Source organism: Hesperophylax consimilis, chromosome 10, assembly GCF_061612785.1.
Source record: "Hesperophylax consimilis isolate HC1 chromosome 10, BYU_Hcon_1.0, whole genome shotgun sequence".
NCBI lineage: Eukaryota > Metazoa > Arthropoda > Insecta > Trichoptera > Limnephilidae > Hesperophylax > Hesperophylax consimilis.
Genome location: NC_142845.1, coordinates 14,023,568 through 14,036,367, shown reverse-complemented (window position 1 = coordinate 14,036,367; position 12,800 = coordinate 14,023,568). Strand labels below are relative to the sequence as shown.

Genomic DNA, 12,800 nt, shown 5'->3' with positions numbered 1-12,800 from the left:
CAATATTATTTACACTCTTTCTCTGATGAAATAATATTACAATATGCATTGTTGCAGTTTCTCTTTGAATATAATGTGGCTTCTAGAATTGAATAAAACTTGATTACCGCAATTTTTTACCGTACCGTTACCTTTGCTGATTCTTGGTCAGATTTAGAGTTTGATCAGATGTATCATAACGCTGATGCTGTTAACTATCGATCAAACGCCGAAATGGAAATCAGACAGAATCAAATGGGGACCGTTAAAATATCGAATTTTCAAAATGACGCCAATCGTCAGTCATGTAAGGGTTTAAACATCTCAACTTAATTATTATTTTTTTTGGTAAACTAATGTTTAAGACAAGATTTTTTATGCATAGCACAAGGGGTAACAATTATTTTACAAGCAATAATTAATTATTAATAAGAAAGGACACGGGTTCAAGTCCCGTTGGCGTCATGTATCTTTTATCAGGAGATTTTTCAATGTGGATGAGTGTTTCAGGCTAATAATTATTGCTTGTAAAATAATTGTTATCTCAACTTAAGTAACATACTATTTTGTTGCACTTCTTTCACTGTCATTTTTAATATGCATGTTTTGTATGTGTTTGTACTAACTTTATTTTGTCATTGCAGCCTTACATAGAAGAAATTTTTCAACATCTCCGGGAAGAACCTTTTAAGAATTTTTTAGAAAGGTAAACATGTCATATTATAATGCCAGACTGTATACTTTTATATTATATAGATCTAATACAAAGTTTTAATCTTTTATCCATTTGTTTCAGCGACAAATACACGAGATTCTGCCAATGGAAAAACTTAGAGTTAAATATACAGGTGAGTTGTAACTTATAATGATCATATTGCTACTTACCATACAAATATTGCTCAAGTTACCTTTTTCACATACCCAACTTTTAATAATACGTACACAGCGTTATCTTTCATTGGAAAAATTCACATGGGTATTAACTTCATTCCTTTTCATCACTATGGTCATCTGTGGGTGAGATTTGACCTCTTCCACAAATGGTATCAGCGTTGCAGTCTCTCGCTATTCGCCTCCAGTTATAGGTCCTCCCCATCCTGCTCCGATCCTCTTCTACACAGTTCATCTACCTCTTCAAGTAGGCACTCATTTGGCCATTACTTTCCAATATTCTAATTCCTTCTCATCACTATGCTCATCTGTGTGTGGGATTTGACCTCTTCCACAAATGGTCTCAGCGTTACAGTCTCTCGCTATTCGCCTTCAGTTATAGGTCCTTTCCGTCTTCTCTAATCCTCTTCTACACAGTTCATCCACCTTTTCAAGTGGGCACTCATTTTAGCCATTACTTTCCAATAACCCAATTCCTTTTTATTAATCTCACAATGGTATCTTGATTAGATTTTCAGGTTCATATCAAATTCTTTTTTCAAATGTTAATTCTGGCAGCTGAGATTGCTATGTTATTTTTAGGTTAGGTTAGGTAAGATTTATTGGTCACACCTAATCTTTTGTTCATCTTCACCCAAAGCATCAATGACAAAACATATTCGACGCTGGAAAGGCAAAAGGGCGTAAGCAATAATTTTACCAAAAATGAGTTAACTACACTAACTAGCTCATTTTTGACTAAATTGTCGCTTACGCACTATTGCCTTTCCAGTGTCGATCTGTGTATTTTTGCGATGGTTCGACTAGTTCCATTTTATCGAGGGCTTAAAGTCAACAAATTTATCTACAAAAATATATAAAAAATTTTAGGGCTTAATGTCAAACAACGTATTCAACAACAAAAAAATTCAATAATTTGAGGGCAAAGACAAACAACCTTAACATCCACTTAGACATACATACCCACTCTTATAATTGGTAATTTTTTGTTGTAGAAAACGTTGTTTTACTTTAAACCCTAGAATTCTTTGTATTTTTTTGTAGATATCATTTATTGACATTAAGCCCTCGACGTGTGCATAAACTTGAGGTAAAGGTCCTTTGCCGCGGTGAAAATATTATAGTTATCCGCATTTGGAACCTTTCAAATTAATGAAATTCATTTCTTTGAACAATCTTACAAAGTTGAAGCCAAAGCATCTATCTAGTTATCTAACCTAATAAATAATTAACTTGCAGTAGTCAACATAGAACTATTAATTTTATCATAATAGAATAATAATTACTCATGCAGTTTTCTATTTACTTTCTACTCAGAAGCCCAGATTTATACCTTTGACTATTGCACTGTCCATCGGGTTTGTCGGATGCATAAATCGTCCCATAACCTAGCATTCGGTGTAGTTTGGGACTGGTCCTTTGGGCGTGTGGCATAGGGCTTTGCTCTGCACCACCTATAAAAAAATATAGTGGAGTCTCAGCTTCGCGACACCACTATTTAAGTGTAAAATGAAAACTCTGCCTTTTTCACCGAGTTTTACCGGTGGATATTTCGAAATTTCAGTTCCGTTTTATTTTTCAGTGCAAATTTTTTTCAATTAACATTTTAATAAACGTAGCCGAGATCATTTGCGTGACAATAGGGGCTATGGGGACGTAGTCGCCGCGCAGGACTGATGGTCATCTTGGGTATGGTATATCAGGGATGTATACCCGCCTAGTCGCTAGGTTGGGTAATGGTCCTACCAACAAGAGATTTGTGAGCGTCATATTAATATATTCAAACTTGGGAAATAATCTGTGCCATTCTCTTATCTTTCTTTTAACCTTTTCCTTCCTTGTTCCTTCTGCCGCAAGGCATGACCTACGAACATTGAGCCTGCTTTAGAACCTCTAATTCCTGTTACTAAATCTCCTGTGTAGTATTTACAATATATACGGAGAAAACTTCCGGATAACAATATATTGCTAATTTATTAAAAATCTCTTCACATTATTCGTATTCCTGTTAAAAACGGGATTGTGGGCCATTAACGAATGAATTGATAGGTATTCTAAAAACACTTTACGTAAAATACCAATGTTTTGTTACGATGTCCGAACACGTGTTCATACGATTCCTAACATTTTTGTATTTCGTCCTGATATATTATTAAGACCAGCGCAGGTGGATGAATACGTGTTCCAATATTATTAGGAATTTACCAACACTTTATCAGTCCCGTTTTCAACAGGATGACTAATAATTTCATTAGTATGATATGACATTACTCATTTTTCTCCGTGTATTTTTATACAAAGATTGTCTTTTGGATTTGATTTTTATACAAATCTACAGTTTTACCCGAGTTAGATGAAATTTTATGACCTTCGAAACAAAAGAAGAAGGTCATTTGATTACTGTTTTCTAAAAATTCTGGTAATGCGTCGTTTATAAATCACTAATAAAGCTTCCCCTAATAATAAATAATTGTGCGTAAAGCCCGGACAACGCCTCCATTAGTCACAGTTATAAGCGGTCTAACTCTATGTACTCGTATATGTGTGTTGTGTGTAACTTGTTAACTCTTTTTAAGTATCAGCTGACGATGAACGACTTCAGCGTGCACCGCATCATCGGGCGCGGCGGGTTCGGCGAGGTATACGGCTGCCGCAAGGCCGACACCGGCAAGATGTACGCCATGAAGTGCCTGGACAAGAAGCGCATCAAGATGAAGCAGGGCGAGACGCTGGCCCTCAACGAGCGCATCATGCTGTCACTCGTCAGCACGGGGGTGAGTCCAAACTGCAACCACTTTCATATACCTGTACCATGTCTAATCCTCTTGACCGGCCTTCCGACTCCGACGTAACGGTAGCGGTCAAATTGAGAGCCTCCTCTTTGATCTGCCGTTCAATCGTAGGATGGGATCCCAAGAGATTGTGTTAAGGGTTCGAAGGACCAACCTTCTGTCCCATCTCCCGTGTCCCGCTTCTCACCGATCGTGTGAAGAATCGATTAAGTACCTACCTATAATATTATATTTGAACAATGATTTCCATTTTCAAAATCGGAACTGATTTGTCAATAATTCCAATCATCTCCTGATTTTTACGGGTCTGCGCTATAAACACCGCATAAACGCGGTGTAAATATAACGCGGTTTTAAAGACTCTCCACCACTCAAGTGCACGCTATTGTCAACAACTGCTGAGCTCTGTTAAATTTATAAAAATTGCAGTAAAAAGTAATCAAACCTATATATTTAAGTGATCAAACGATAAAGACTTTAAAAATCCACAATCTACGTGATTAATAAGTTAAATTCTGCATTGCATTCCATTAAAAGTGTACGAATTTAAATAATACGGAACTGTCAAAATTAATTGTTTTCAAGATTACGTTCAAACTACATCAAAAGTGCTCAATTTTGTTTTTTGCTAAGTGTAACAGTGTTAAATCACCCAGTTTTTTTTTTTTTAAGTTTTAAATCCAATTCTATTAATATAAAAGTAAAACTATCAAATATTGAAAGTGAAAGATTTAGCAAAAACAGCACTGTCATCTCTCAAGCTGAATTACAATATATGAAGATCTATTATCTCGCCTACTCATAACTCGGAAGTGGTTCAGTGGATAAATCGGTCACGCTGAAAGTTATATCAACGGCGTACGTTCGAGCCCCAACCAAACCAACTAAAAATTTTATATTTTATTTTTATTTTATTTAATCTCTAACGCACGACTGTTAAGTTGCGGGGCGCGTTCAAGGCCCAGAGAATCCATCGAAAATTGAATAAATTAAAAATATTAAAAATCCTCTAACTATGCCTAACTGCTTAGCATGTCCCGAATCGACGGGAACTACATTTGTATGCCTAGTATGTAAAGGAGCATACCATCTTCTCTGCGGTGGAATCACAGAAACCGCTTATCGACGACTGACAATGGAACGGCGCACTCAAATTAAATGCAAGAAGTGCGCAACCGTAGCGGTTGGCACTTCTTCCCAGGCGCAGTCACCGGTTTACGATATCAGTTGTGATAAACCCATTGGATCGGAGAACAGCGAAATCCTGAAAAGTCAAAATGCAATCATCTTACAAAATAATAAAATACTGGATACAATAACCTTCATGAGCAAGCAGTATGAAGATATTCTCCTCCGCGTGCGGGAGTTAGAAGATAAAAATATGGTGTTAACAAAACAAAATTCCTCTTTAGAATCCCGAATTGACCTACTAGAAGGCCAGCTTGAAAATGTCGAAAGGTCGGCAAGAGCCAAAAATATAGAGGTGAGGGGAATACCCGAAATAAAGGGAGAAAGTTTGAAAAATATATTCCACAATATATGCCAAACCATTCAATCAAAAGTAAATACTTCAAACATTGAAGCGTCCTACAGGACACAAAAACACAAAAATGGACCTATTGTTTTTAAACTGACCTCGAATCGCGATCGAGAACAATTACTATCGGATATAAAAGCCTTCCACAAACAAGCATCCAGTCCCGAGGAGAAGCTCAACACTCTGAACTTGGGGATTGCCGGACCAAGCTCACCAGTCTACGTTGCGGAACACCTGACATTTCGTGCTAACCACTTGTGGTACCTGGCCCGCAAAGCTACAAAGGAAATTTTTTTTAAGTATTCGTGGATCAAATCAGGGCAGATCTACGTACGTAGAGATATCGGAACACCTGCAATTCTTGTTTCCAATGCGGAGACACTGGCACTACTCTCACCAAATTCATCACAATTATAGTTCTAAAATTATCATGTGTAAAACTTTTATTGTATCGTATTATTATTTTTTATTGTACTTGTTTTGAGGTATCACATATATTGTACTAGTGTCAGAATCAAGAATCCGGTAAAAGATACTATTCCTATTTCTATTGCTTTGAAACATCAACATTATTTTCTAACATTGCCAACAGTAAAAACTCTACATACAACTTGTTTTCTAAATTGCTCGCCAAGTTTTGTTCAGCTTCTAGTCTTCATCCAAAGTTTAACTACCAACACCCTACACCAATTTAAAAAATGGAAGATAATATAAATAATATTTTAGACAATTTGTCGCAGATTCCATGTATCGAAACAAGTAGTTCTGTAGAAGTTCAAAAAACCCTAAATAAATCCAACCTAAAAATATTTTCCATGAATATCAGAAGCATGAACAAAAATTTCAATGAACTAATGATACTACTTACAGAACTTGACTCAGACTTTGACTTGATTATTCTGAGCGAATGCTGGATCAGAGATAACTATATTCCTAAAAACATAAAAAACTATAATCAATACAGTACTCAGAATAACCAATTACAAAATGACGGCGTTATTATATACATAAAAAATCATATACAATACTCTATAAAGGAAATCACAATAACTCACTCAAATTGTCTTAAACTTGAAATAGAAAATTGCGTTACTGTTCTAACTATATACCGATCACCGAGCACTTCCAATATAACACCATTTTTAAACTCGCTTAATCAGTTTCTGGCATGTATTAGAGATCATGAAAATGTTCTAATTATTGGTGACCTAAATATTAATATTATAAATACAATGCATCCCCAAGCAAACGACTACATAAATTTATTAACTCTTCAAGGATTTATCCCAGCTATTACAGCCCCTACTCGTGTCTCAGAGTTATCCGCCAGTTGCATAGACCACGTCTTTGTCAAATGTAAGCTAAATATCAAATCTCTCATATATCAGTGCACTGTGACAGATCACTACGCTACTATCACCTCCATTTCTCATAAAATTCAAAAATTACCAGCATCCACTATACAACTAAAGAAAATTTCTTATGACACTCTCTTCAAACTGGTTTCCAATGAAAACTGGTCAAATTTCTACAAAATTAGCGATCCAAACTTAGCGTGTGAATCTCTCATCAACATCCTACATAAGCATCTGAAAAATGCCACATCCCACACACACAACAATCAAAGTAGTCGTACAATTAAACTAAAACCTTGGATAACTACTGGTATTTTACACTGTATCCGCAAACGTGATAAACTTCATAAATATTGTAAAAATAACCCCACTGATTACGAATCTCTCTTATTTTATAAAAGATACAGAAATGCCTGTAAAAAATAACCTGTACGGCCAGAGAAGATTATTATAGGAAACAGATAGAGGAAGCTGCGAATGATAATAAAAAAATCTGGAACATTGTCAAAGAAATATGCTACACCGACAAAATTACCACACCCATAAATAAAATAACCATCACAAATAAAACACTAAATGCAACCGAAAATTCAGAAACAATCGCAAATCACTTCAACCAATTCTTCTCTACAATCGGATCGGATCTAGCAAATAATATTTTAAAAAGAAATAGCAAGTCTGAAAATAATCTTGCAAATACCATCTTTCTCGATAATCTGAGTTATGACCCTTTCAATCTCACACTAACAACAGAACAAGAAATCACTGAAATCATCAATTCACTCAAAAATACACACTCCACGGGAGTTGACAATATATCCACTAAACTAATTAAACACCTTAAACCAATCATTGCTAAGCCCCTTGTATACATCACAAATCTAAGTTTTCGAACTGGCCTTTTCCCAAACACTCTAAAACATTCAACAATTATTCCTATCTTTAAATCAGGGGACAGATCAATCGTCAATAACTATAGACCAATATCTCTACCGAGTCCAATCTCTAAAATAATCGAAAAAACAGTAAAACAAAGGCTCTACAAGTTTCTCGAAGAAAATAAAATCCTGTCAAAAAACCAATACGGCTTCCGCAAAGGTCTTAGTGCATCAGATGCAATTGCAGCTTTTACTAAATTAATTTCTGATAACCTCGATAAAAGTCGCAAGCCCCTCGCTGTATTCTTGGATCTGGCTAAAGCCTTTGACACTGTATCTCACCGCATACTTTTGAAAAAACTCTCACAGATAGGAATAAAAGGTGTTCCTCTTAAATGGTTTGAGAGCTATCTAACAAATAGGTCCCAGTCAACTATTATTAACTCCGCTAAAGAGTATAGAAGTACAAGTTTGCCAATCAAATATGGCGTGCCCCAAGGCAGTGTGTTGGGCCCACTTCTGTTTCTAATATACATTAACTCGTTATGCAATTTGGATACTGGTGGCACTATAATATCTTTTGCCGATGATACAGTTATCATATTTGCAGATGAAAATTTGAATTCAGCATTTGAAAAAGCAAATCATGGTATAAATGAAATAAAACACTGGTTAGATTCCAACCTCCTCACTCTAAATATAGAGAAAACTAAATACTTACTTTTTTCCATACGCAAACCTAATCTCCCTCAAAACTATCATAAACTTACCATACATTCATGTTCACAGAACTTCAACATGGCTACATCACCTCACAAAAATTGTTCATGCGATAACCTTATAATATCAAACGAAATTAAGTACTTGGGGGTCATTATAGACAATCAACTGCGATGGGAGGCCCATATAAATTCTACAACAAAAAGGCTTCGCAAATTATGCTACATTTTCTACTCTCTCAGATCTATCCTTAACCTACAAACACTAAGATGTGTATACTTTGCACTTTTTCAATCAATTACTACATATGGTATAGTGGGATGGGGAGGTTGTGCAAAAACGATTCTTCATCCCATGGTTTTAATTCAAAAACTGTTACTAAGGATAATATTCAAATGTAAGCCAACAAACCCATCAGAACCACTTTTTAGAAAACTTAGAATATTAGATATTCGACAATTATATGTTAAGACCATTCTCATATACATACGGAAAAATGACTTGGTGAATAAAACACAACAAAAAATTAACACCCGTTACTCGTCACACCTAAAATGTAAAATTCCCCAAACGAAAACAGCTTTCGCCCAGCGGCAGTTTTCTTATATTGCTCCCAAAATATTCAACTCGCTGAGTATTGATATCAGAAAATCAAAAACTCACAATTTGTATGTCATAAGTGTTCAAAATTGGTTATTTATAAAGGGAAGGAACTTTTTCAAGGAATGCCTGCCATCATTAAATTAAGCTCATTTTCTTTATTAGTCATTTTTGTTTTTCATTCAATTCTGTAAAGAAAAAAAAAAAAAAGTGGGTGTGTCAAGCCTACGCAAGACAGAAGTGAAACTTCTTTTGTTAAACCGTATGAACCACAATCAATTACGTATTTCACTCGTATTACACTCACGACGCAGTATACTAACCAAGCAGCTGATGCTTGGCGTGGCGCAGTTCGCTGGTGTCTGAGAGAGAGGAAAGAAGAGAAGAGAGAGAACGTTCGTGAGCGGCTCCCCCACCTCAACAAGCGCATATGGTGAGAGAGGGACAGTGAACGGTGAGCGGTGGTGGGGGTACCCGCATTTTCGTGTCGATCCTGACTCGGTTTTACTCCGTCCCCGAATTACGCGCCTAAAGAAGTTTCACTTCAATATAATATATTTTTAAAAATAATGTACAATGTACAGAAATAGAATCCCACACAAGATCGCGTAGTGCGCTCTAGCGAACGGATATTTTATCAGAGGGAGATAGTTTTAATTTTTTTTTCTGTAAATTATTACATATTATCAAAATAAATAAATTAATTAAATAAATGTAATACAATTATCATAATATACGGATTAGATAATAATTTTAATCCAACACAATAACGCAAAGCGCGCTCTAGCGGAGTAATGTTTTATCACAGTGAGATAAGTGTTTTTATTATTTTGCAATATTATTTTCTTTTAAAAAATGTTCTGACCTACTAAAAAATAAGATATTGAATGAAAAAGGCGTTAAAAACAAAAAAATAATGTGCGATGGCCGAGAATCGAACTCGGATCAACTGCTTGGAAGGCAACTATGCTGACCATTACACCACCAACGCCAGTTGTCGGGATGAGCTAAGAAGCATTTATATGTTACTTCAAAACTTTGAAAATTATTACATATTATCAAAATAAATAAATTAATTAAATAAATGTAATACAATTATCATAATATACGGATTAGATAATAATTTTAATCCAACACAATAACGCAAAGCGCGCTCTAGCGGAGTAATGTTTTATCACAGTGAGATAAGTGTTTTTATTATTTTGCAATATTATTTTCTTTTAGAAAATGTTCTGACCTACTAAAAAATAAGATATTGAATGAAAAAGGCGTTAAAAACAAAAAAATAATGTGCGATGGCCGAGAATCGAACTCGGATCAACTGCTTGGAAGGCAACTATGCTGACCATTACACCACCAACGCCAGTTGTCGGGATGAGCTAAGAAGCATTTATATGTTACTTCAAAACTTTGACTAGATCAAATGAACTTTAATCGGTGGTGGGGGTACCCGCATTTTCGTTTCGATCGTGACTCGGTTTTACTCCGTCCCCGAAAATTCATTACGCGCCTAAAGAAGTTTCACTTCAAAAAGTTTAATAATTAATTAATTAATCTTTATTTTCATTATTTCAACAAGTTCATTTTCATAATTTCTACTTTATTTTCATTATTTTAACAAGTAAAGTAACCTATTTATTTGCTGATTGTGTTCATTTTATCTCATTAATATCAACAGTTTAAAATACGGTTGATGTAAACTTGAGCAATCTACTGAACTGGGAACCAGTAAAAGTGTCACCTATTATACACATACATTGCATGTAAGAAAAAAAATACTTAGATTAACATGTTATCAAATATTACATTTATATAATTATATAAACCTATGTATATAAATTTCGACTACCATAATACGGGCGTGTGTCTAGTGTGGTATTCGAAAAGCATGTAAAAACTGTACACATTAATATTTCATGAATAAAGAAAAAAAAATAAAATAAAATAAAATAAAAATAAGGTCGGAATAGTAAAAAACACGACTTAGGCATGGTTAAACCGGGCATAAGGCCGGCTCACAACCTCAACTTACGCACAACCGGCGCGTAACAATTTAATAAGTAATACGGTAGAGGTGGAGGGGTTTCCTAGATGCGGCCAAGGCGGCTTCTTCAAGCTCTGAGGGAGCTTTTACATTAGCGTACTTAATCTGTCTAAATTTAAATTGGTTTGTTACGTTCCGGTTCCGGTTCAAGATGGTGGCCATGTGGGATAACTACCTTTTTATCTCGCCAGAGTTCTCGCGATCGTGGTTCCCACTAGGAGGTGTCAAATCGGAATAATCAATATTATTGTACCTACCGACACGAAGAAAGTTTGAAAAAAGAATTGTCATTGAGATTGTCACATTTCTTTGGACTAATTGTATTACTTCTTATTTGATATTGAAACATAATCTTACGTATAGTATTTATTGTTTCTAATTAAGTAGGTGTGTACATAAGTACCTACTTGTAAATCTTATGATTTCAGAGAAAATTTAGGTATTTATTTATCAAATAAGAGAAAACTCGAAATTGACTTTTTTGGACTTTTCATAGAATTATTAGTATCAATGAATTTACGATTCATGTTGATATATGCTGACCCGTACCGGCACTGACAAAGGCACTATTTCATCTGAAATTGCGTGTAACAACATTAACCCTGGTTGCCTTTCCTCTAAGTTAGTGAACAAAGTTATTCTTATTGATATTTAGGATGTTTTCAGTATCACCCAGAAATTGCTAAGCTGTTTTCGGAGACTGCCTCCGAATATAATGATATTGGTAATAAAATTCCATTAACCATTAATATAACTCGGTCGTGGCGTGTTTGTAGATCTCGTGTAGTGTGCCAAAAAGAGAAACGTTCAACCGAAACATGTCCAAAACGCTACCCATTGCGAGATGATTATTGCATGTTCCCGTTTCGGCGCACATACGAAATTCTTGCATATTGTACATTTGCACATATATGTGTTATATCGCATATTATGCCATTGTGTTTTTGTGGCGTAATCTCCCTCCGCTGTGTTTTATGGCGGAACTTGCCCGAATTGCAGTTGGCGAATGATTTAGGTGAATTGCATGCATAATTTTCACGGCGGCAACTGCATGTCGGCATTTCAGCCGCGAGGATTTGCAAACCCTACAAGTTTCTGGCGTGAGACATGGGTTCGTTAGTGGATTATGCACAGCTATACAATTAGGTCTAATTAAAAAATCATTTACGTTATTTATTAATTATAATTATTATGAAACTGACGCATCTATTTTAACGCTGTTCTCTTTTATTCAGACTCTATTTGACTTTTTGGTATCTGTTTTTGGTTTTAGGATCTAGCACGGTCAAATCATATCAATGTAGGTAAAAAATCGCTCTACGCTGTCTACATATTTTATCGATTTTTTATATGAATATCGCATCAAAGTCCCAATTGTCAGAAGCTAGTGGAACTACGGCAGCCCCAATTGAAGTATGTTTTGAGGCTGGTGGGAATGGGGGAGAGGGGGGTTGTGAATTACCTGGCTATTCAGATCTGGTCACGAAACACAGCTCTATCCATTTCATGTGTCGATTACATGTTGATACTGAAAGTATCCTACTACTCTGGCGTTTGTATTTTTGAAACGCCAAATTCAATTGAGTTCGTTTTGCGAAAGTGATTTCATAAATTAAATTTACCATTTTTGCATATTGTTATGGGCAGGTTTGAAAGTCGAACTTCAGCCGCTCACACACAAGTGCCCAGCGGCCGAAATAAATTGAAAATTTTAATAACATGTCCGCTTAAATGTGCATGAATTCATTGCGGCGGACATTTACGCCCCGACGGATGAAAAATCCCCTCCCCCCGGTATAATATACGATATTGCACTTACCTATGTGCATTCGATGCATATTTTAATGTTATTCGTGTCATCGTTTTTCCAATTTCGTTTGTGCTGAACACGCCGAACGAAAATATTCGATCAAATCTAAGATTAACTATTTTTAAACTTTATTCAAGTGGCCGTTGCCTACTTGCATTTAGCGTTAATTTGCTACTGCAGTGAAATAACTAACT

At 35.5% G+C, this 12,800-nt stretch overlaps 1 protein-coding gene across 3 annotated transcripts in view; it reads left to right on the top strand.

The window, feature by feature from the left end:
* The window catches only part of Gprk1 (G protein-coupled receptor kinase 1), a 406,347-nt gene that overhangs the window by 321,051 nt on the left and 72,496 nt on the right, over positions 1–12,800 (top strand). For 2 of the 3 annotated variants that reach the window (XM_089636618.1, XM_089636615.1), the window contains exons 6-8: positions 624–685; positions 776–827; positions 3,453–3,644. In XM_089636618.1, coding sequence (XP_089492744.1) covers positions 624–685; positions 776–827; positions 3,453–3,644 — 306 coding nt within the window. Of the gene's footprint in view, positions 1–623; positions 686–775; positions 828–3,446; positions 3,645–12,800 lie in introns of all 3 variants that reach the window. The other variant, XM_089636617.1, reaches the window with a different exon arrangement.